Raw genomic sequence first — 24799 nt, 5'->3', positions numbered from 1 at the left:
GTTTTATCAGAAGCACACAGCCAACGAGTGGGTCTCCTGCCCTGCCTCGCAAGCAGAGGGACAAGTCACCCAGCAGCCTGTTGGAGGATGCCAAAGAGACCACTTTCACCAGGGACAGGAAAGGTGGCTTCTTCAGCTCCTTTATGAAGAAGAGGAACGCTCCCACACCTCCGAAGCGCAGCAGTTCCTTCCGGGAGATGGAGAATCAGCCCCACAAGAAATACGAGTTAACGGGTAACTTTTCGTCTGTTGCTTCCTTGCAGCACGTGGACGGGTTCTCCTTTGCTTCCACTCAGCAGGATGCAGGCCTGGTGCCACCAAAGTGCTATGGTGGGGGCTTTGTGCCAAGGACCTTCTACAGCGACGACAGCAGTGGTACCAGCGGTGGTGGGGGTGTGAGCACTGGTGGTGGGTGGTCGGGCATCACAGGTTTCTTTACACCACGCTTGATTAAAAAGACACTGGGTTTACGAGCAGGAAAACCCACTGGCAGCGAAGAAGCTTCAAAGCCTTTTCCAAGGTCAAACTCTACATCTTCCATGTCCTCAGGGCTTCCAGAGCAGGATAGGATGGCAATGACCCTTCCCAGAAATTCCCAGAGGTCAAAAATCCAGCTGGAACGAACAGTGTCCACCTCCTCTCAGCCAGATGAGAGCACAGGGAGGGCCAGTGACCTGCTTCCCAAAAGGTTTGAAGAAGGCCCTGCTTTGACCAGAGAGAGACCAAAAGCAAAACTCTTGCCGAGGGGTGCCACAGCTCTCCCTTTCCGAACCCCCTCTGGTTCGGAAGAAAAGGAGGGTCCGGGGCTAGCAGCAGCTCCTAAAAGCAAAGAAAAAAACACTGGCCCACGGCAGGGGGCCCTTGAGGATGGTGAGAGACCAGGGTGGTCATCTCCAGCAAAGGCTGCAGCAATACTTCCAACCACTCATAACCACAAAGTGCCAGTCCTAATCTCACCCACTCTAAAACACAGTCCAGCAGACGTGCAGCTTATTGGCACAGACTCTCAGGGTAATAAATTTAAGCTCTTATCTGAGCATCAGGTCACTTCTTCCGGCGACAGGGACCGGCCCAGACGGGTAAAACCAAAGTGTGCTCCACCTCCACCACCAGTGATGAGGCTCCTACAACAGCCAGCTGCCTGCTCAGATGCAGCAGAAGAGCTGGGCAACGTGGCAGGAGTGCAGCACGGACTGGAATCGAGCGACGGGAGTAAGAAGGCGGCAGCAGCAGCAGCAGCAGCAGCACCTGTTGGTGGAAAATCTGGGAGGCCTGTGATGCCTCCACCTCAAGTGCCTCTGTCATCGTCTTCCACCTCCCCGGTGAAAATGGCCAATGGCACGGCTGGTGCAAAAGTGGCACTGAGAAAGACCAAACAGGCAGCCGAGAAAATTTCAGCAGACAAAATCAGCAAGGAAGCGCTGCTGGAGTGCGCAGATCTTCTCTCGAGTGCCATCACCGAGCCAACACCAAACAGCCAGCTGGTGGATACAGGGCACCAGCTGTTGGATTACTGCTCAGGCTACGTGGACTGCATCCCGCATACACGCAACAAATTTGCCTTCCGGGAAGCCGTGAGCAAACTGGAACTCAGCCTGCAGGAACTGCAGGTGTCATCAACAGCTGCTAGCGTCCCTGGGGCAAACCCTGTCCTTAATAACTTATTGTCATGTGTCCAAGAAATCAGCGATGTGGTGCAAAGGTAGCTACTGTCAATCTGGGTAAGAGAAACACACATGGGGGGGACTTTTTTCTGTACTGATGCTTTCAAAAGGAAAGACTGATACTTGAGTATGTGAAGTACCTCAGATCACTGAGTTCTCCTCACGTTTACAGGTTCATCTCAAAAATGGGGAGGGAGAGGGTAGATTAAAGCTGTATGGGACAGAACACCAGGCATTTGTCCCTACCGAGTCACCCCGGTCTGCCTGGGTTGGCAAGGGAAGGAAGTCCTTGCTCCTCCCTTTGAGAGGCAGGAGACTCAATGGCAGGTTTTTTTGCTATGGGAAGGATGGTTTGCCATGTGATAGCTGGAGTACTGCAGTGGCTGCAGGCCACTTAGCTCTACAGATCCTCCCCTATCTGCACTAATGCATGCTTGGGCCTCCTGACAACGCAAAGGCAAGGCACTGGGGCTCTGCTGGTACCAACTGCCAAGCAGTCTGAGCGGGAGCAGCTTCGAAGGGGACAGTTGCATGCAGTTGGGGAAAAGGTCTAATGCACTGACAGTATTCAGAGCTGCTGGAGGTGGATGCACTAGCCCAGATGGCTTACTTCCACAGTGCTGTTGCTGCTGTAACGAGAACTGCAAAATGAGTTAATATATGAAAACTGTCCCTTTTCCCTCCTGTCCACCTCATCTATCACACATTCTCGTTTTCATTATACCTGAGGCATCAGGGATGCTGGGCAGACTTACCACTGGAATACCCCCTTCCCCACCACACCGCCTTCACTCAGTTGATACCCATTTCTAGTGGTCTAGCACAGGTGCTACTTGATGGTCATTTGTGAGTAGTTTGGGGTTCTTGCACAACCTGCCAGTGTTGTTGTTATCGGGAGGGAAGGGTGTTGTTTTTTGGTTTTTGTTTTTTTTTTTTTTTAAGCTCTAGATTGTTTTTAACTTGTTACCAGGTTGACTCCCCAATTCTGTTTCATTACCTTGAGGACCCATAGCAGGTAAGGCAGAGCCTCCACCACCTCCAGCCCCTGGCTGCTCTCCACATTCCTTTAGCAGTCAGAGTGCTGCTGCAGCCAGCTGGAAAACCAGAAAATACAGCGTCGCCTGCCCTGCCCTGCCGTGCCCTCTCACTGCTGCAGGCTTCACTGGACCAGTCCCTACTCTGGCATAACACTAACTCTGCAAACTGATGGCTTTCTAGGATTTGCTCTATTGCCTACCTTGCAGGCGCTTCCTCTTCCCTGGATATGAAGGTGAATAGTTACGTGAGCACCCACGGGAATCACAGCCATCCTTTTATTTACTTAAAGACTAGACCAGACTCTCATGCTGCAGAGTTAGGGAGCGTGCACATATAACTGCACACTCCTCTGCCTGAGGCTTGACAAAAACTGGTATGGCTCTGCCTTGGAGGGCTTCCACTGGTCTCTGATGCCTATTGACAATCCCAGAATGAAAGCAATCATGTGGTGGAAGTTGTCTTCCTGGGTCCTGGTGCTGTTTGTAGACTATTGTGGCCTCGGAAAGCCAGCGTCTGTGTATACGCACAACTGCCTAGGATGTAAGCGTACTGGCACATAGGAAGACCTCAACCAGTCACGTGGTTTGAGAAAGGGAGAAAACAGGCCTGGTACCTATCTCCAAATACACATGTGCTCCTGCATGCTGCTGTTCACTTTTCACCCTGTTGGTGATGATAGAGAATCTGGCTTGCTTTGCACCTTAAATCTTTTATTTTTGGCTAAAATGCTTTTTAAACTTGTTTTTGAAGTGTGACAGTGTTGCTTTTAATTTGAGCATTTATTGTTGAGCTGGGGCACAGGCGTGAATTAGAGGATTGGCACTTCGGTTTCTACCTAGAAGCATTGCCCTGTTGGTGCTCGAAAGTAGGCTGGTCCGTCTCAGCATATGGCCCTAGTTTTTCTATGGAGCCTAGTGAGACAGTGGCCTGAAAAAATCTTTAGAAATGAGCTGGTGTCTGGGAACCCTCACTTTATTACTGTTCTGTGGTAAATGAAGCTGTGTCACGATGCACGAACGCGCACCAGTGGAGCGGTGTGTGAGGTGAAATGGACCACGTGAGCTTCACTGTCAAAGTAAGTGAAATGCTAAAAAAGAGACCTAACCCCTCCACCACAAACCAGACACATTAAAGTGAATTAATTGATCTTACAGGTCAGTTTTACTCTGCTGAGGCGACACCTAAGCGAGGACAAATGAAAGTACAGTGCGAGTTAGCAGTCCTGACTTAGTAGTACCAAGCCCACGTGACAAAGCCTGCTGTCTAGTTCTGCAGGAGCGTGGAGCTTCAGGCTGTCCTCTCGTATGGTCCTTAAGCTCCAAGCCTCACTGAGCAGCGGGGCAGAGGGGATGGGGGAAAGGCTGCACTGGGATTCTTTCACGGTAAGGCAGAGTACCAAACCATTATCTTGTAGACTTTACTGAGGGCTTTTGTGGTTTACCTTATCTCTTTCAGTCATCTTTATTGCATGTGTGTATCCCTGCACACCAAACTATCTGCCTTTGGAAAGGTGACCTGCAAAGGGAAAAGACTTGTGGTGTTGCTTCATGTTGCCTTTTAAACATCAAAGGGATTGAAAAGCTAGGCGAGCTTTCGTAGTGTCAGATACGCAGGCCTCGTCTGCCGCGGGAGACGATCTCACAGTTTCATCACTGTATTACTACTCAGCCTAGTAGAAACAGACTGAAACTGAAGTGATTCTCAGGGGAAAGGTATTTTAACCAGAAACTTTTAAACCTATTGTAGACATAACTCCAATTCTGATAAGTATTTTGAAAGAAGCCGCCTTTTTTTCCCTGATTGCCAGTCGCCCAGAAAAGCACCAGCAAAAGTGATAGAATAGCAGGCCATTCCTGGAATTTCTAATTATTTAAGCTCTTTCAACCCTTTTTTACCCTTCTGAGAAAACAAATTGCGTTCTAACAAGGTACCTCCCCAGCGCTAGTTATCCACGCTTCCTTTAAGATGCCTAGTTTCTCCTCCCCTACTCCAGAACGGGTGGACAGCGTGACAGAGCAATGCCCTGGTCTGGCCTGGGCAGCATCATAGCTCTGCAGCCTCTGAGCTGAAAAAGCCCGGTGCTTTTAAACAGCAGCCGAGCGTCGGTTCTGACCCCTCCAGCAGAGGGAAAACAGGACAGTGAAATTTCCGGGATTTGCTCGTCAGGGGTCCTACAAAGTTTCTTTGCTCTTATGTATTGTCTTATTGGCATCAGGTAGGTGGTGGTGGAGGTATTGCTGACTCGACACTAATTTTTTCCCCCTAAACAGGAGGCTGCAGAATTGTTGCTGCCTCTGCTCACTCTCCTGCCCAATATTGTTTTATTCCACAATCTGAATTTCCTCATGCCCTCTGGCAAGATAGCAAAAGGACGGGATCTGGGGAAGTTGATTCTCTTGTGAATCACAGGTCAGTTTTACTTCCTTCCATAGCCATTCTCCAAAAATTGTCACAGTTCTGTCTCCCTTCTGATAGGTTTGGCTTTCTGCTCAGCTTTAAAGACCTCTACTGTAGCAGCTACTCTGCTCTCAGCCTTGCACAGTATGTTTGAAGTACCATAAGGACGGAGAAGCCCTGTTACTTTTTCTCGTGAAGGGCACCCGTTGCTCTGCTCTTTGTGGACAAGGCATAAACTCCTACTGAGTTTCCTTTTTTCACCACTGTGAGAAGGCCTCGTGTGCTAAGAATGCAACTGCAGCCTGGCTCCCTAATTAACTTGCACTAGTATGGGCTAGAATTTAATCTTCCTTGCAAAAGGAGATAGTATCAAGCAGGGCCTGGTAATGCCAAGCACAAAGCATGTGCTCACACAAGTGAGTTGACTTGGGGCACTTTCTCTTCCTAGCTACTGTGGGCAATTAGCCAGCTCGCAGGTGCAATTCTCTTCCTGCACTGTACACCCTTTTAACCCCCAAACTGGTGCACTCCGCTGCCTGACTGGCAGCACTTTGATTTTATCGTACTTTTCATCAGTGCTGATAGAGCCGAGGCTGAATTAAGGGTTTTGGTCTTGGGAATGCATCAAGTTAAGCATATGGGAAAGCAGAATTGAAGGGAGCAACGTTCCTGATGCAGAACACAGTGGGGAGGTGCACCTACATGTTCCTGTCATCCTCACACAGGACATTTCTCCTGAACACCACTGGCCTCGTGTCAGCGAGAACACAAACACATGGGGGTTGACATCCAGTTACAGGCGTGCCTACCTAAGAGCTTTGTGGCACGCCACTCTCGGCAGGCAGCAGGATCTCAACCCCCCAGAGCGAGGGCTCGGACCACAGGCTCTGCAGCAACTCCTCTCTTGCTACTATGGAGCAGAGTGGGGCAGTAGCTGTGCCCGAACTGCTGGGCTCAACAGAGCAGCCCCTCTCTGAAAGACAGGGAGCGTGTGACCGGTCAGGTAAGAGGGGTTACGTGCAGTCAGAGTGTTTCGAATAAAGGAACACAGACGTTGTCTGCACCGCTTACCTGACGCAGGCTTCCCAGGCAGCGGAGGGGCTCGGCGTTGTGTTCGTTGGTGCTCTTGGGCAATAGCAGCTGTGACAAGCACTAATGAATCGAGATGATCTTTTTTTTTTTTGCAAATGTTGCAGACTGCTGTTTTTTGTTTTAAAATGCTCCACCCCAGCCCTGCTACTAACCAGTAGCTGACAGAAACGGAAGGGTAGTGACTACAGCATGCTCAGAAACCTCCCACGTCGTGTGAACAGCACCATCCGGTACCTTGTGCAAGTGGATGTTTTGCATGGATGGGCAGTGGGGTTGCAGTCCAATTGCCAGCAGTATAGAACAAAACCTTTCGCCTATTCCATGTTGGTAGGAAACAAGCGGTTATGGGACACCTGACTTACCTGTAACACCTACAAGGTGAGAAGTGTCTGTAGCAAAGGAGATCACTCTTCCAAATGTGTCTGTTGTGCATGGGGGGTAAAGACTGATCAACTCAGCACACTGTTTGTTATCAGTAGTGAACTCGTAGAGGACAGGAATGGATTAAACTGAAACACATTAATCACCAATCACTCTACCAGTGTTGTCAACTGTTTTTGTTTTTAATTGTTATTGTAATATATTTTGGTTGTTTTTCTAATTTAATTCTCTCACTATCGTCTGACTGTGAACTGCGAACAGTGTTAAACTTGATGTAAATAAGGCCCTTTGAAGGGTCTCTTTGCCTGTCGTTCCACAAAGTTTTGCCAATTTGCATTTTGTTTTAAATAAAGGTTGCAATATTTTATTGGCAAATAAACTTGAATATATGCTTTTTTTTTTTAAAAACATTTGGACTTGCTTATTACACTAAGCTGAAGTCAATTATTTGGGCGTGAAAGACAAGATGATTTATAAACCTGTTAAAGAGGGAGATAATTTAATTCTGCCAGTTTGCAAAGAAAAGCAGTTATCTTTAGTTATGCCTTTAAAACTGAACTTAATGATGCCCTGGAGTGGTCATGGGAAAGTGGTTCCTGGTGCTGCAGCTGCATAATCAAACGCTCACTTAATTCTCAAACATACACACTAGCGTGACCCGTCAGGGCACAGGGTCTTGCATCATCAGTTTGACATTTGCCCTCATTATTAACACCACTTTCTTTTTAATTAATAATGGAATAAGAAAAACTATTTAACATGCCAACTTCGCACCAGCCAAACGCTGTTGAAACGCCTGTTAAAGTGACTTCCTTCCACTCTAAGCAGCACTCTAACCTGGACAGCTGAGGGTTCTTTTCTATTAAAAACAAAACAAAACAAAACAAATCTCATCCCTAGTTACAACTTTCTAAGCCAGTTAGCTATGAAGCAGAACCTGAGTTGTGTGCTCTTGTCTCCCTGCTTTCTCAGCTGACTTCCCTCTCTGCATCTCCCTCTTCTGTTTCTCAAGCTGTAGCATTAGGATTGAGATTCGTGATTAGACGATCATCCATAAACCAAAGCTCAGAAATGCCTCAAAGCGCAGGCTGGCACAAACCTTAAGGTCCAACCGAAAGTCAAACAACAGATAGGTTTAAAGTAACTTCATCAAGAGAAGAAAGCAGCTGGCCCATCTGTCTGCCTTGGACTATGAAGCCTCATTAGATAACGGAGCCAGCATGCCAGGAGGGAAGCACTAACTCAAAGTCTGCGGTAGTATTAAGTACGTCTGGTCAATCTTTTTCCAGAGGTCGTGCTGCTCGCCATTGGCATCGCAGAGGTTCAAAGCTTAAAATAGATCAAAGGTCCACACATTCAGTGTCCAGGTAACTAAACGCTGTCCTTGGCATGTGCCGTTTCACCTGATCTTCCTTAACATGGCTGTGTTGGAAGGGAGTTTTGACCTAGAGGTCACAAAGTGATTCCTGTAATGCTGTTGAAATTTTTTGGTCCCGCTGTAACATACTTATCATTTGGCAAGTACCCAGACAGCAAACAGCCCCTCTGTGTAGTAATGCTGATACCAGCCAAAAGCCACAGCGTGCAACATACTTAAAAAAAAAAAAAAAAAAAAAAAAACACACCCACAACCTTACTCCATCTCTGAAAACCAGAACTCACCTGCAACCTGTTATTTCGGCCACTATCCTCTTCAACAGCCCTTTGCCCTCGAGAGGGGAATTTGCCTCCCCCTAAACCAGATCCTGTGCTGAAGCGAACAGCTTTTCAAACTGCTTAGAAAAATAACTTTAATCTCAGCAAAAGCCATATATATTCACCTCATCCCCGTATTTGCTTCCATACAACGAAAGACTCCGATGAGAAAGGGGAGAGCAGGAGCGCTCCAAAGCAAGAGGCTAAGGATCTTAGGTCTCCAGAGGAGACTATTCAGTCATTCTCTTTATGCAAGGGCCTCCTTACTCAGAAGCATGAACCTGCCATGTGAGTCCCTGAAGGGCAGACAACCTTGTGAATGCAGGAGAGCAACAGCGAAAACTCCAGCAGAACAGCTGGGTGCAGTGTGAGAGCTTGTAAAGTGACCAAGAAAGCCGGGGACAGGGAAGAGGGAGCAGTTGCTGCTGGACTGTCTCACTAACAGCAGTCTGTCCAAGGCCTTCATTACATTGTAACAAAGCAAGGATTTGGACATCCCTGCTCACCTAAAGCGCAGCATCTTTCAGCACAACCAAATCACTACTTCAGGCTAATAACCTGCTAGAAGGTGAGACTTAGAAACGCTGGATGACTTAAAACACAGCCAAGGGCAGGCTGTCCCAGCGTCCCATCAGCAAGATTCAGCAGGCTGCACCTCCTTCCCTGCAAACAGCCCTCACCGGTGACAAGGAGTTAAGTTTCTGTCCCTGCGCAAGTGTGCAGCTGGGTAATCTGCTTGCCTGATCTTCTGAACAGAGAGCAGCTCCAGGTACGCAGAGCCACCTTCATCGCTGGCACAGTCCCACCTGGTGTTCAGGGAAGGAAGTAATTGATGCGCTGAGATACAGATTTACAGCCCTGTGCTGAGAAAAGTTTCTCCTCTCTGGGGACAAACACCATCATCCTGGCCACCTCGTCAAGGGCTGCCTCTGTGTACGGAAGTCCACGGGCCAGGAAAGCATCCCGTGCACACAGTTTCACATGGCGATACTCCAGGGGCAGGAATGGCACAAAGTAGTCAATGAGGTTCTCTTCGAGGAAGTGGCTGCGGGCGTAACTGTTATCTGTAGCAAAAAGCAAGACAACACAAACTTCAGAACAGCGAACACCCCCCTGCTTGTTACCTTCCGCACTTGCAGAGAGCTTCACACAGCTTAGCCAGGCATTAGGAGAGACTGGGCAGTCAGGAGAAGCCAGCTTGATAAGGAAGCACGGGCCAAAAGAGGCCAGGTTGGTCTTGCTGGGGTTACATCCTTCAGCTGAGATCCGGCATCCCATTGCAAACACGTCCGTCTCTCCTGAGGGCCTGTCTCAGATGGCTCTTCCCTCTCTCCCAGCCCTACGTGGTGGGAGAGAGACACCCTTCCACTTGTAAAAAGTTGTCCAGCACTTAGTCTGAACACAGCTACGCCACCATGGCTTACCCACCTGAGGCCCAGAGGAGCCTAAATGCCCTGAGGAGCCCTGATACCTCACTATAAGCCATTAGCTCCCCATTAGCGCAGCCTCCAGGGAAGGCTACCTTTCACAGCCTGGCTGTTTTCAGGGGCAGAAGGGGGTGAGAATGCCTCGCAGCTCCCTTTTCTCTGTACCTGTACTGCAGCAGTGCCATGCTTATAGGGCTGTGCTTATGTGGATCACGTAACAGATACACGTTAAAAACAATGCTGGTGCAGGGCTGGAATAAACACTTGTTCCACGGTGCACACACCTGTGCAGCACAAGGTGCACATTGCTGCGTAAGCAAGGCGCCAGCCAGCACGCAGGGCAGTCTGCAGCTGGGCGTGCTGCCCGCCTGTGCCACCCCACGGCAGCCCAGCTCTGTTACCTGCAGGTTCCTGCAACTCCAGCCGCAGCTGCTGCTCCAGGAACTCCATGGAGATCTCCTCCCGCGCCCGCCCAGCTCGCCAGAAGTCCAGGGCTACCTCATTGATGGTGTTGCCGCCAATATTGCTGCAGAGAGAAGGGAAGTCGCTCAGCCCCACAACCAGTGACAAACTATTCAGAGCTGCCAGCAACCTCCCTTACAAAGAGGCCTCAACAATTCCGTTAGCAATAAAGGATTTACTGTGTAGGCTTAAGCATCCGAAACATTCACATACAGAGGAGCTTGCTTGCTTCCCAAAGAGCCCCTTTCTGTAGGCATCTATAGAACAAGTATCTTCCACCTGGCCAGCCCAGATCCTGGGGTAGCTGCTTTCTCTCCCAAGGTGACACCAGGAGCCAGCAGTCTCCCACCATCTGTCAGTCTCCTGTCCCAGCTGGGATGCAATCGACTTTGCAGGTGACACTTGGCCTCACATCAAACTCTCTGCCACTGAAAGTCCAAGCCAGAGAGCAGAGCACATGGCAGGAGTCCCACTAGAAGCAAAGGCCCTGGGCAGCTATTCAAGCGGCAGCCCAGGACTTGGCAAAGCATCCCCTACCCGAGGGGCAGAATAGCTGCAGTTCCCATGCAAGGACTCCGCTGAAAACCCACCACAGGTGCAGCTGGATGCCAGGGACACAGGGTCCTGACAGCCATCGAGGCTCCAGGGCAGCCCCCTTGTCTCAGAGAGCAGTCCCAGGCCAGACAGCCCACGTGCTGGCGAGGAGCGGGCAGCGGCCTCAATAGCCGTTCACCCCCAGCAGCGCTCTGCTGCCAGCGACCTGCCGATACTAGAAACCAGCTGCCCATGGGGTTTGTGTAGGCGGGAGGCAGAGAGAGGAGCCTGGCACGGGAGACTCAGATCTGAGACCCGTTTCCTCTTGTATCAGTGACTCTTGACCCTTTCCCCAAACGGAGGGGAGGCAAGATGAAAAAGCCACCCCCAGTTTCAGCCCACTGCCTTGCCAGCACAGCTCGTACTGATCCTGCTCCCAGATCGCAGCCTTTTGAGAAACAGCCCCTTTTGTCCAAGGGGACACAGAATGTCCCATCGCAATCTCCATCCCTGTCACCCAAACCTGGCCAAAACCTTGGCCAGGATCCGCACGCAAGCCCTGGGGGACAGCCAGCCCTCCTACGGCAGGTTTGTGTCAACTGCTGCTGCAGTTTAAGGCACCCTGCTCCCCTCTATTTGGCAGCACGAAGGGGCTGACATCAGGCGAACTGGCCCAGTGCCGTGCTACCTCCCGGAACACGCACCTGCACAAGGCTTGGCAGGCAGGGCACAAGGTCTGCTCAGCACGGCCGGCAGCACGGCCACCCTGCCTGGAGCAAACACTCCGAATGGAAAAGGGAGCACAACCAGGGAGAGTCTGCCCCTCTACCCGTAGTCCCTGACAGGCCTACGAGGGTAGGACTGAAATCTGGTCAGCTCTACAAACACCAGGCAGAGACGCAGGTCTTCCGTAAGCAGAAAAACTTCCTTGGAAACAAACCAAATTTGGAGGTTTAGAGCACTCGCCTGGATGGTAGGAGACAGGTAGAAAGCCCCTTTCACAGGGAGGGGAAATAGAACGTGGTTTCCACATCTGGGAGAAGTGTTCTACCACCTCCTGCCTGTGGGAGACACCTCTTGCCAGAACTGAGCTGAAGGCCATAAATCCTAAAACGGAGGGACTCAAGATGCTTCTCTCTCCTTGACACTTCCCTACTTTACACCCTAGTTTTGGTGTGTCCCACTTCTCCTTCCAGACGCTGCTCTACCTAGGCCTAAGTCAGGGACAGTATTAGGGTGCAGAGATGCCAAAGCCCTTTCTTCCTCTGCATGGAAAAGGAACCAACCTCCAATCACTAATGAGTCGATGCCAGGATCAGCCCTTACAGCACAACAGCTGCACCTCAAATCCAGTCTCCAGCCACAGCCAGACAGGTGAGAGCTCCCCACCTCCCCCTCCTAACAGTGCAGTGTTGCATAAGGAGAACTTCCCACCAAGCCCCGCAGCCCCAGCTTCACTCCCCAGAGGATGGGATCTCCCTGCTCAGCCATTCAGGGTGGCACCACACTGTCTCTGAGCTACAGCTCTCACTGGTACACCTTGGTTCCTTGTCTCAGAGCCTAGACGCCGGCTCAGGTCTCCCAGCTGAGCTGGACCTCAGCTCCTCCTCCGACTGGCCTATACCCAGGGAAAGTAGCGAGCATCAACAAGTAAAATTGACACTGGAGGCAAATGACCCTTGAAGGCATCTCTCTCCCCCACCCTCCATAACCTGAGCTCTTCATTTAACAGGTCCTAAGGACAAATCCATCACTTCTGTTCCTCCCCACGTGTTTGGGGGGGCCAGAAATCACCTGAGGAAGAGGAAGATGGATCTCCGGTAGTCCACCTGGCCCTTGTTGTCATAGCGAGCCATGAAGGGCTTGATGGCATCCAGAAGGCCGAAATGAAGTTTCTCTGCTTCATCAAAGATGAACAGGGACTGCTTGCAGAGCTGTATGGTCTCACTTATCTGCTTCTTCAGCTGAACCTGCAGAGCAGCAGGGAGGGGTGTGAAATGCCTGGCAGCAGTCACAGCCACCAGGGAACAGTAGGGGATGAGCTTAGACCATCCCCATGGCAACACCGTGCTGAGGGCTCTCACCTTGTACGAGTCCACATACTTGTGATGGGGGAAGTGGAAGAGCGAGATGAACATCCTGACACACTCACTCTTCAGCCCATCCCGATACAGGTGACTGGCCACCATCCGGGCCACAAAGTTCTTGCCTGTGCCGGACCAGCCGTGGAAGGACAGGACCAAAGCCTTCTCTGGCTGCGGGCTCTGCAGAAACCCTTGCACTGCCCGGACGACAACTTCTTTGGCCAAGTGCTGCCCATGGAGCTGCCCACTGAGGTCCAATTCTAGCCCTGCAGGAAAGGGAGAGAGCAATAGCTCAGCCTCAACTCCCAAAGTCCAGCTGCTGCTGCTGCTGCTTCAAGTGAGAATAAGAGGAGGAGACAGGGCATGGAGCTAAGCCCACACAGCCCTGCTGGTGGGGCTGGGGCTACCTGCCCAAAGGGTGCCTGAACTGGCTGCAGGGTTAGCAAGGCAGGCAACACACAACACACCACTCAGCAAGTCTGAGCACAGCACACGAAGGGAGAAGCCTGTGCTCTGCCTGCATTTGCCGCTGTCTGCAAAAAGACACAAATCTTCCACTGACTCCGTTTTTCCTTTGGAAACTGGAGGAAATATTTGATCATTGTTAGGAGAGCACTGAAACCTAAAGGCCCTCATGAGCTCTAAATACCACTCAGCAGAGGGCCTGGATACCAGAAGTCTCAGCGCCAGTAAAATGCAATGACATTTGCACACAGGCTTAAACACGCAGTTTAAGTGCACCTCAGTGCACCCTCCTGACCCGGGACTGGATACTGGGCCAAGCTGGATCCCACTGCGTGTACCCAGGGACTGCAGGAGGGACGAGGGCAGGACTCGGGGAGAACCAGAGCAGATATGCTGCACGGTAAGGGACATACTCTCTCACAGCCTCAGGACTACAGAGGTTCTGAGACAGGACTTGGCTCCACACCTCAGCACCCAGCTGAGAAAAGCCCTTCACTTATATCACTTGCTAAAATACACAGTTTTTTTTTTTTTTTTTTAAAACAAAAGAGGAGACAACAGGGAGAAGCAGCAGAGAAGAGCACAGATTGGGGTCTCCCAAGGGGCAGCACAGCACCTACCTGTGATGTTGTTGACTATCCTGCAGTCTCCTGTCTCGCAGCACTTGCCGAAGCTGCAGTACCAGGCGGAGAGGATCTCTAGGTAATCTTGGCCCACCAGGGGCAAGCTCCAACCTGGGAAAGGACAGCAGTCAGAACAGAGAAGCGCCAGCTACCTTCTTGCACCTCAGAGGGAGAAGAGCCCCGCTCGCTTCCGAATTCCCCGCTTCCCGCAGACACGAGCTAACAGCTTGCCGGTGCCGCGTACGCCCACAGCAAAAGCAGTGAGCGAGGGGACAGGTAACCAACGGTCACTCGAGTGCACGTGCAGCCTGAAAGCAGCTGCTGAGATGCAACCCCTGCCCTATCCCTGCGTGAAAGCACAGACACCCGAAAAAAAAGCAGGAAAGTATGACCATGGGACAAACCTCCAGCGGGCTGAAAAATTCTGCGGGAATTTTTCCTTCAGCCAGAAATGGGTGCCCCCTTCCCTCCTGAAGGGATGCCTGCTGGGCACTACAAGCTCCTGGTGCAGGCAGGGGCATTTTGCATCGGAGCTCAGCTGTGCCTGGTTCAGTCACCCCCTCACAGAGGCCCCGGCAGGCCCCACGCCAGGCGGGCGCGTGGGCAGGGGGACTAATCCTGTACCTGGCGGCAGCTGAATCAGGCAGGCAGAGAGAGCAACGCACCCCGGCCGAGTAACCCTCGGAAAGGGAACTAGGCCGGTCTGCAGGAGCCGGAGGTGCAGACCCCCAGCTGGCCACGGGAAGGGGAAGCAGGGCGTTTTATGGGAGAGGGACGGAGAGGAAGCAGGCTCTTACCTGGATGGGGACCGGTCTCATCTTCCTCCTGCTCTTCTTCGCAGCCCTCCTGCCAGACCTTGCAAGCCAGCAACTGCCAGTATTGCTTGGAGAGAGCACCCACGGCTCCAAAGTGCTTCTTCAGGGCTTCATACCTCGCTCTGCCCCACGGTCCCCCCTCTGCCACTGCGCCCTGGTCCTCCTCCCAAGGACCCCAGTTTTTCCCTCTGCTCCCCAGCCCTTCAGAGCCCCCCAGCAGCAGCAGCAGCAGACAGCAAGCCAATCCCAGGCAGGACGGGAGCACGCTCTGGCCCATGGCTGCTGGTGGGGGACCCACAGCGGGGGTGCGAGCTGACCCTCCGCCCTGGCCGTGCTGGGTGGCCGCAGGCTCCCATCTTCCCTTAAACCGCAGGAGCCGTGATCTCACTTCCTGCCCGCCTGCAATTGGAGCCGCCGTGGGGAAAGCCGCGGGGTGGGGTCACCAACACGGGTGGGCCTGGCCCTGCCGCCTCCTCCTCCCGGCCTCATTCCTCTCCGGTCCCGTCCCCGGAGCCTGACGCACTGAGATCCCGCGTGCCCCTGCCATTCCCGCCGCGCCGCGGCGCCTGGCTCGGACACGGCTTCCTCCTCCTGCCGCCGCGCAGCGGAAAGGACCCTGTTCCCGACGGGAGACACGGGCGACGCCGCAGATAGCTCTGCACGCGACTCGGATGCCCTCTCCCCCCAAATCCCGGCCTCTCCTCACTAGAGAGGAGACAAGCAGCTTCCCTTCCAGCAGCGTTGCAGAGACACCCAAGGACGCAACTGCCTCCTCCCGGGCACCGTGCGCAGTTCGCACGCCAGTCCCCGGCCCGCGCAGAGCGGCACCCCGCCGGGCACCTCTGGCTCTGCAGCCAGACAAGCTGCAATAGCTGCGCTGCCTAATGCCTGAGGAAGGCAAACGGCCCGACGTCTAAACAGCCCAGTGGCCCGACCGCAGTTTTGCTGCCAAGCAATTACACAGGTGGGGTTTAGTGGATTTGTTTGCAGGGTTAGGTTTTTGCCCAGCAATGTGCTTGGCTGCTGGTTTAGTACCGAAATTTCTGATTTCTCTTCTGGTGCGATTGAAACACATCCCTGGTTCAGCGGAAATCAGAATACTCAAATGTCACCAGGGACAGGAGGTGGAACTTTGGGGGACGTCTCTACCGGCCTTCCGTCTCGCTGTTCTCAGAAAGCAGCCGGTTACGCAGGCCTATAGACATTGGCAGTTGCTGCTCATAAGGGTTATTTCCAAGGGAACACAAAAATAACAGGCATAAACAAGGGAGCAGGAGACAGTCGATGAGTCAGAGACCGGCAGCACAAGGAGCTGGGATGTGCTATCCAGAGAGTATCTGTTAGTTGCTGTGGTATGAGCTCAGTAAAACAGTTTAGCGATTAGATCAAAGCTCTAGGAGAGGAGATCTTGCTGCCGGCTCTGGGATGGGCCTGCTGTGTCACTTCAGATAAGTCTCATTCCTAATCTACCCTAACAAGTCTTGCCGTTTACTTTTACATTAGTGCATCCTTATACACTGACACATCCAAAGATTGACACAGGTAGGGTGGGCCCCACTCCAGCAGCTCGGAAAAAAAATTCAGATCAGCGCAGAACCACAGTGAAACTGCACACGGCAACAGAGGTACAACTCATCACCGCCACAGCTAAGCACACCACCAGCAACCACATCCCAGCTTCTCCAACAAGCTGTAAACCCTCTCTGTACAGGGAGGCAGCGAGGGCAGTTGTTAGGGCTGGCTGCCTGTGCTTCTGCAGGAGATTCTAGGATCGTTCGCAAAGCACGGCTTTAATTTTGGAAACGGGTAGCAGGAGGGGCACAACTCAAGCCTCCAAAGCAAAACTGGTAAGTGCTGTCACGCTAAGCATACAACCCGAGCTGCGTAGGGGAGATGAAACATGGGTAAGCCCCATCTGACGTGCACTTTACCGTAAGCCATACCCACTGCTGGCTTACTACAAGATACTAACACCTATACAAGTCACTGAGCATCAGGACAAGTTCATCCACAACTTACCCTACTAACAAGGCCGAGATGCGTTGCTTTGGACGTAGGAAGAATTTCAAGGACACCCCAACTGCCCAGAAAAATAATAATGAAGTGGAGACCTCAATCTAGTCTGGCAATTCATTCGTTCAGGCGGATGGGGAGCTGACTTCTGGCATGAGCAGGGCATGGAATGGAACATAAGGCCACCTAGAGGCAGCTATAAGTATTACAGGTCTGTATTAAAAAAAAATTAGGTATTAACATAATTCCTCCTCTCTAGCTTAAAAAATAATCTATGAGGCCAAGACCTTAACACTAGCTGGAACAACTTAACTAAAACCAATGCACATAAAAAAATTAAAAATCATAATTACCGTAGTCAAAATTGCTGTCAGCCTTTTTCAAAACTGAGACATCTGGCACGTTTCATGTATATAGATTTACAAAAAAATTCTTAGCTACTACATTCAGGGCCCTGTCTCCTGTGGAAAAGCGCTTTAGCTGAAAAGCGCTTAGCAAGAGGGACAGACTTCCCAAAAAACACCTGAGATGCTTCCACGTCCCAATGCAAAAAAGTTTGAAAAAGCAAATTCTGAAAGATATTATGACTGACCGTCCATCAAGACACCAGCTCCACAGTACTACAGCATAATTCCTCGGACATTAGCTTCACTTAAGCGCAGCACATCCTAAGAGCTAGACGGGAAAATGCAAGCAGCTGTTCAGTGATCTAGTGTATGCTGCTTGACCAGGCTCTGAGATTAACAAGATGCTGAAAGGAAGCACCTGACTTGGGAAGGTTGGGGTCTAGGAAACTCAGCAGCCAGCCAGCACTCTAGCACAGCCTTGTGGCACTACATCCCTTTCTTTGCTTCCCTTGGGCTGGATCTCCCTCACTATAATATTTGCTGATCTTTAGTTGACAGTCTCACAGGAAGAAGAGGTAGCTGCAGGGATCCGTACGGCCCCAGGGATAACAGCAGGATGCAAGCTTTTCACCTCGCAGCTGGTTATTCCAAAGCAGTCCTGGTGAGCAGCAACCATCTGATTAAAAAGCCATGATCTCAGGTCAAGTCAGGTCGTACAGTGCAGGCATCACCTAAAAATAAAGAAAAAAAAGAACCACAAAAAGCGTGGTTATATCTGGCTTGTTCAGCACCCTAATACAACTCAGTACAGGCGAACACGCACGGCAATCCAGGTGCTTATCCCCCCCGGCTGTGCCAGCTGGTGTGCCTGACAAATAGCAGGGAAATGCCACCGATCCTTCTATGTTTTCTCTCAGTTTCCATACAGTAATTCCCTCTGCACACCCGCAGATAAACTCTGACAGAAGGCAGCAGGAGGAGAGTCTCTCCAGAGGCTCACTACAAGGCAGTCAGGGATAAGGTCAGTAAATTAAAGGAAAAACTGGAATACAGGACATTTGGGAGGCCCTCTTCTTCCTTATTTTTTTTCCAGAGCCCTATCCCCAGTCTCTTAAAAAAGAGAGAGAGAAAGACTGAAAAGAAGAAATAAGAGATCACCAGCCCCACATGAGCTAAGAACTTATTTTCATTTCTAATTTTGAGAGTCAATAAAAAATTGTAGTGAAAGAATCCAAAAGACATTTAGGGAAAACGCAATTTTCAACACCATTTGTTTTCCACTGGCTCAGAGTTGTTTCTATTCATTTTTCTGTAAAACTATGTTCATTATATAATCAAAAATACTTGAAAAATCTTCTAGTTACAAAAACTCCCACCCTGTTACTAAGGCCAAACATGCCAAAATTACATAGCAGTAATACGAAAAAGTGTTTGTAAAAACAGCTTTCAAACCCAGCTATTTCCACCTTTCCGAACTTAAAAACCTTGGCACTTGCAGTTTCTACAAGGTGCTGAGCTGCTCATACGCAAGCAGGGATCCTGTCCCCTCTACTGAGCCAACTGACACATCAGAAACAGAGAGGGAGGACATGTAAGATCAGTCACCGCACAATCTAATGTGCAACCTCCCCTCAAACCATAAACAAGTTGTTAAAAAAATTTGCAATGCTCAAGCCCAAGGTTTCAACAGGGAAACTAGTTTAAAACATGTGGGTGCCTTTGGCCATTTACCAACACCAACCAAGCTCGCAATCGCTGCGTTTGCTTCCAGACACCTGACATTCAAAACCCAGCATCACCCTCCTACAAAGACTCGCTGCAGTGGGTTATTGAGAAAACACGCTCTGGCACAGCCAGATTAACACCCCATCCTCTGCGGGAACAGATCTTTGAAGTCTGCTTACTTATCCCCCCCCCTCAAAAAAGGGCTTTGATAAAGCCTTAAAAAGCCAACCACAGACACTTGTCAATGGTGTGTATATCCCTTGCCCTTGCTAATGCAATATACATCCCTCGCTCCGTATGAGAAAGCCAACTTATTGCAGCACCACTAAGAACCTTTGCAGCTGAAGGGCCCTGGGATGCATTTTCTGGAGCAAAAATACTGCTCTCTGGAGACCATTTAAACCTAGGTGCGTTCTTCTTTTGGATCACTTTGGGACACTCTCCTTAAACGCATCTTTCCTTACCAACACAGCTCTGCAACCAACCTCCACAGCTGACCCGATTCTTGAAAATACATTATTGGAAAAAACACCATTGACACTGTTAGCGAAGGAATAACCAAACACCAGTAGCAAAACACCTCAAACATTCAGCTCACCACACGTTGGAATGAGTGAGTGAGAGAGAGAGAGAGAAACTTAAACAATTCATCAACGTTGCTTTATTAAAATCTTTATTCACACAATGTTGCTTTATGCGGAATCTGACCCTGGGGGATACAAGTGGAAAGTCATGATTGCATTCTGTTTTCTTATTAGTAACCTCCATCTGTGCAGCTGCTCCCAAGGGCAATCCTCTGACAGCTCCGAGAGGGGGGTCTGTTTCAAGCATTTTGCTCCAGCTGACACAGCAAATAAGTTACCTTCTTAATAAAATATTATTTTTCAACTGAAGTTTGTTTGGCAAGACACACTCCAGTTCATTAGTTGCTGGAAGAGAAGCAGATTTCAGGGTTTCCTCCAGCCTAACTGCTGATTTAAGAAGCAGGAGATAAACAGCTGACAGCTGATGATGTTCTCTTTTTAATTAGTTCTTGATTTCTGTGCTTCAAGCACTCCGATATTACTAATACCCATGACAACCATTTTCTAACATCTGAAGCCAGCCAATCAGTGCGCACAGCTTCTTCCAGAACAAAAATAAGAAGGCGTCACGAAAACCTCATGGACAGAGCATAGCACCTGCCTCACAAATAAACAATGCTTTTTTTATTGTTTTTCAAGAGATTCAAGTAGACCCTGTTCACATGTGGATGCTGCTCTGTATTTCCTTTGCAATGGTCTTAGTTGATTTTAAAATTTCTCAGGGTTCTGTACACAAGCAAAAGAACGATCGCTGCCAAAATGCCAGAGATGATCACAAGGCCAAAATCTGATCTTCCTGATTGCGGGTAAGAGAGGAATTGATTCTTTCCTGCTGCAGAACACCAAGCTCCAGCATGTGTACAGTAAAGTCACCAGGTCAAAAAAAAGGAAAAAAAAGCAACTTTTTCCTGCTTCCTCCTCCTGAAGGCGCCTGTCCTCCACACCCTCTGTTCACAACTAAACCAACGCAGTGCTTTAACTCTTTGACATTCACACTGTGGGAAAACTTACCCCCAAATCCCAGCCGACTCCAAGAGCTGCAGCTTAGAGCCCAGTGAGCAAACAAAGCAGGGGCTCTGAACACTAACTTCACTGCATAAGGAGAGCAAGATTTTTTTGGACCTCATCATCAAATCAAGTGCAAGTGATCAGCGAGTGATCAAAGAGAAATCAAAATTTCAAATCCTGGTAGATCCTTTCCCAAATATTACACATGAATAGCGATGCTCAAAAGGAACGCGCTTTTAAAATGCTACAAATACTATCACGTGCTTCACGCACTCCCCCCCTCTGCGTAAATGATCTTCAGTTTCTTGGAAAACACTTTATGCCAAAATGCCTCTGTATGAAACTATTTTGCTTTAAAATAAAACCTTTCACTAACCATCTAACTGTTACCCACGGCACCTCCCAATGTCGTCTCACTCGACCCCTGAATTCTAACTGCAAGCCAAAGGACATCCTAGCTCAGCCAGCAAGGGACAAGGGTAATCCCTCAGTTGTTCTTGCCCATGCTTACAATTAGCTAAGTGCACTCAAAACAGTTGTGCTCTAAGGGAACCCAAGGCACAACCACTATAGCAGGTTAAATATGCCAAGGACCATGGCTTCTAAACCAGGCGTTATATTACCAGGTACGGCAATAAACAGGCACTAGTTTAACACCAGTGCCCAAACAGCTGTCTGCACGCTTCAGTTGACTAGCAACACCCGTAAATACTCCAGACCCAATCCTGACTGTGTGGCAAGTCTGTGATGTGGCTGTGTCCAGAAGAGATCTAGAAGAACATAAAATTAATTTTCAGGTGAACAGTTGCATTCTGCTTTCAAGATACTCTGCTTGGACAATGACAAAAAGACTTAAACAAAACAAAATTGCATTTGCTAAATAACCTCTTTCACTCACACCTCTGATCAGGTACGGCAGCAGGTGCGTGCACTAGGAAACAGAGCTCTTTATTTGATCTGCCAGCCACACTGCTGCAGAGCCAGAACGATTTGGACAGACAAATCGGGGAAAAGCTCTTAAACAGACATTTTGCTGCTCCTGCTCTCAAGTCCAACTAACACATCGAGGAAGCTTCAGGAAGTGATCTCTTTCCTCACTCCTAAGGACCACACTGGCTGAACTGAAAAAAATCAATGCAAAGCTGTTACATTTGGAAACAAAACGACAAAGCTTCTTCCCTTCTGGAGACAACAGATTTAAATCTTTCACAAGTGTGACAAGTTTTATGACCACAAGCTCATCTACAGTGCAGACCAAAGCACTGCTGAGGGATGAGAGGACACAAAATGAGTTCGTGGGTAGCACAAAATGAGTGCTACAAGTCCACACCGAAAAGCAAATCTGCACAGACCCTCCCCATCTTACGGCAAAATCATTAGAAGCGAAGGCTCCAGGATGATCACCCCAGTCAGAACATCACAGCGACGGTTACAGGAAGCAGCTGGGGGAGGAAGAAAATCTACGGGAGATGCTCACAGTTTCCGAGCTCAGCCACAAGCCAGGCCAGGTAGAAGAGGGGACTGGAAAACTGTCGGCGTTGCAAGAAACAGCAGCATTGAGCTGTGATAACGACCAGAAGCAGCAAGGAGCTCTCTCCATACAAGACGATGAGGAAAGAGCGCACGGCTCAAGGTTCTCTCCACGCTTCAGGGCCCTGTCCACAGCTGCTGATCGCTAGAGAAGTTCAGCAATACAACTCTTTTGCCAGTGCTACAAATTCAAATCCCCCCTGCCCCCTATTAAATAGGGTCCACAGTAAGCAGCACAAGCTGACTAAATGGAACCTGCTTCCAAGGACAGATTCTGTCCTGCTTCTCAGCTAGAATATAACAAAAATTTGGTTAATATGGACACAGGACTGCAAGGATATTTCCTCTAGTCAGACCTTGCCAGATTCCTTATCAGTGGAGAACAGTGATAGGACACAAGGAAATCTCTTCTGGAAACTTATGTTAACCCCTTAATCATCAAGTGCTTTGTAACCACCCTGTCCTCCCCTCAGTCTCCAACCCTGCGGATAAATCTTTGATAGGACTTCAGTGATAATACTGAAGCACTACCACATACAAGGCAAACCCCTCTCCCAGATTTTTAAGGAGAGGACAACTGAGTAGCAGAAGTCCCCTCTCCCACACCTAATGGCATTCACAAGAACATCCCACCCCTGGAGGGGGTGCAATTGTTCAGTGTACTAATTATTTTATTCACCACTTTCTCTTTCTTTAGAGAAGCAGTAAAACGCCTAACCAGCTCACAGCTGATTATATACAACCCTGAATCAGATGAAAACTCCTAAGAGTGTTTGTGGGGAAGAGAAGGGGAAAAGATTGTACTGTTCATCTCCGTTTGTCCCCTCTAGAATCAGTCCACAAATTAGTGTCTGTATTCCACACACACTTCCACCAACACCAAGAGCCATTTTTTATCCAGTGCAACGTCCACTGCCGGCAATGGACACACCACAACGGCCATGATGCCATTATGGGTACTGAGCCGTCCGAGGCTCAAACTTCCCACCTCCTCTCATGGCTGTCAGCCCAAGGTAAAAGCCAGTATCATCACCTTTGTTTCCCTGGCTCGGAAGCTTTCCTGTTCATTTCAGTCCATCCTGGCCACAGCCTTTCAGAACCGATTGTGCTGTTTTTCTATCATTTGTGTTTTTTGTTTTTTAAAAAGGAGTTTCATCTGCGTTCCACTACTATTACAAATGAGACAGTGTCATCCTGTCTTCCACCAGCACAACATCTGGCCCAAACTGGTCTGTGCACTGCTTCACCGTAGCCAGAATGCTGAGGAGCCGCTGATCTAGGGCATCCAGATGAGGGTCGGAAAGCACTGGTGAGATGGGGTCATGCGACATAGCAGCTTTTAAGGCAGACTTCAGCACTCCGTTCTTCAGGTAATTGAGCCTGTTCCAGGTAGAAACCCGGATGCTGCAAAACAAAAACACACACGTTATCACACCACTGTCCACCTAAAGTCCCATAAGCAATACCAAAAGTCAGCCTCTTGAGGGAGCCTGTTACGTCATGGCTTCATCTAAATAAAACTAGTAAGTCTTACCACAGCTGGTTTGGGGATGGAAAGGTCCAGGTATAACTGCCAGCATATGCAATACCTAAATGAAACTTAACTACTGAAAGTGAAGAAGTAGGAATCTAACGTGTCACAACTCTTACGAGAGTTGTTACACAGAAGCACTTTCAACTGCGAGCAAGGAAGTTCTTCAGTCCTGAGGCCTCCTGGACAAAGTTCGAAAAGAGAAGAAAGTAAAACGGTCCGGCTGTTAATTCAAAAGAAAACTCACGTTACTTCAAGGAAGAGCATCACTGACCAAGAGCTAACGACAAAGGACAAAAGTCGCATGACAGAACTTCCACAGAAAGCGGAAGCAGATGTGTCAGTGATCTTTCTACTCCACTTGCCACTGAACGTTTCATGTTATCCCATATAAACTGTTTGGCCTGTGAAGTCTCTTGGGATTCTCCCCTAAATTGCTGTGTTTTAGCACCACTGCTTTAAACTCTGCTCTTGGCCTTTGATGGCGTGTGCCTAACAAATCTATAGTAAAAGAATTATGATAGATTTTAGCACGTGACTTCTTTTATAACATTTGCCTGGTATTAGAAAAAAGGATATCTGAAAAGCAGGGAACTGCAGAGTCTCTCATACTGATAAACTACTCTTCTGGGACTGTGTTTAGGAGATTCTGAGAAAGGAGATAGACATGTCAAAAGATCCTCATAAAACAGAAAATAAAAAATGCACTTAAAATTAATGTAGGAAGACTAAGGAATTTGAAAATCACTTAGCTAAACTGCTCTCCATACGCCTGCTGCAATTGTGTTACACAAACCAAGAGAATCGGAACAGAATGTAGGTCAGACATACTGCAGGACTCTCAGAGCCTTGCTCAGAGCGAGTCAATTCAGGGGACAGAACCCCTCCAGGGGGTAAATGCCTATTTGGGAAGGTCTGAAGGAGTTGATGTTATCTTGAAGTAACAGATGCAGGAAACTAGTATTCGTCTTCCTGTATCTATCTACTTGTTAACGAGAAGTAGCAACGGCCTGGCGAGAGAGGGGCCACAGAACCCAGAAATCAGCAGGTCACAACCACTAAAAATAAAGGGAACAAGCATACAGCTCATAGGTCCCAAATGAAAATAAAATCCTGCAAAGAACTACATACAACCTGTGCTTTGAAAGCAGCACCATAAGCAGTGCTGCAGCCTTGTTCAGAAAGCACATTTGGAAATGAAGGTAGTTAAGTTGCCAGACACGTCCAGTCCTTAGCTTCTGCTTCTGTCAGCGAGGACTCAAACTGCGACGTGAACTTTTATTCAGCAGGAACTGGACGGAGACCGCTGCCGATGGAAAGCACCTGTCATACTGACTAAGGATAGATTTGAACCAGTGACCTAGAGGCGAGACTACTTCCTACA

At 49.4% G+C, this 24799-nt stretch overlaps 3 protein-coding genes across 9 annotated transcripts in view; 1 reads left to right on the top strand and 2 right to left on the bottom strand.

Annotated features, from left to right (window-relative positions):
* The window catches only part of ABL2 (ABL proto-oncogene 2, non-receptor tyrosine kinase), a 51416-nt gene extending 44434 nt beyond the window's left edge, over window positions 1–6982 (top strand). For 3 of the 5 annotated variants that reach the window (XM_068951787.1, XM_068951785.1, XM_068951786.1), the window contains one exon: window positions 1–6982. In XM_068951787.1, the coding sequence (XP_068807888.1) occupies window positions 1–1706 (1706 nt within the window). In that variant the 3' untranslated portion in view covers window positions 1707–6982. The other 2 variants (XM_068951788.1, XM_068951789.1) reach the window with 1 other exon arrangement.
* TOR3A (torsin family 3 member A) lies at window positions 2508–23051 on the bottom strand. The gene is made up of 7 exons (XM_009672726.2): window positions 22918–23051; window positions 14660–17768; window positions 13860–13973; window positions 12775–13040; window positions 12485–12660; window positions 10096–10220; window positions 2508–9331 (listed from the first exon to the last, which is right to left on the bottom strand). The coding sequence occupies exons 2-7, from the start codon at window positions 14952–14954 to the stop codon at window positions 9081–9083; spliced, it is 1227 nt and encodes a 408-aa protein (XP_009671021.1). The 5' UTR covers window positions 14955–17768; window positions 22918–23051; the 3' UTR covers window positions 2508–9080.
* Window positions 19409–24799, bottom strand: part of FAM20B (FAM20B glycosaminoglycan xylosylkinase) — a 29084-nt gene continuing 23693 nt past the window's right edge. For all 3 annotated transcript variants that reach the window (XM_068951790.1, XM_068951791.1, XM_009672724.2), the window contains one exon: window positions 19409–23288. In XM_068951790.1, coding sequence (XP_068807891.1) covers window positions 23057–23288 — 232 coding nt within the window. In that variant the 3' untranslated portion in view covers window positions 19409–23056. The remainder of the gene's footprint in view (window positions 23289–24799) is intronic.

Source organism: Struthio camelus, chromosome 8 (genome assembly GCF_040807025.1).
Source record: "Struthio camelus isolate bStrCam1 chromosome 8, bStrCam1.hap1, whole genome shotgun sequence".
NCBI classification, from domain to species: domain Eukaryota; kingdom Metazoa; phylum Chordata; class Aves; order Struthioniformes; family Struthionidae; genus Struthio; species Struthio camelus.
The sequence above is the reverse complement of the archived record's forward strand: the minus strand, read 5'-3'. Positions and strand labels throughout refer to the sequence as shown.

Excerpts from the sequence above, each read along its gene's own strand:
- TOR3A (XM_009672726.2), bottom strand. The coding sequence starts at position 14,954 with ATGGGCCAGAGCGTGCTCCCGTCCTGCCTGGGATTGGCTTGCTGTCTG. Across the intron at positions 13,974-14,659 it reads TGAGACCGGTCCCCATCCAG|GTTGGAGCTTGCCCCTGGTG; the intron begins GTAAGAGCCTGC and ends GTCCTTTCCCAG. Across the intron at positions 12,661-12,774 it reads AGTATGTGGACTCGTACAAG|GTTCAGCTGAAGAAGCAGAT; the intron begins GTGAGAGCCCTC and ends GCTGCTCTGCAG.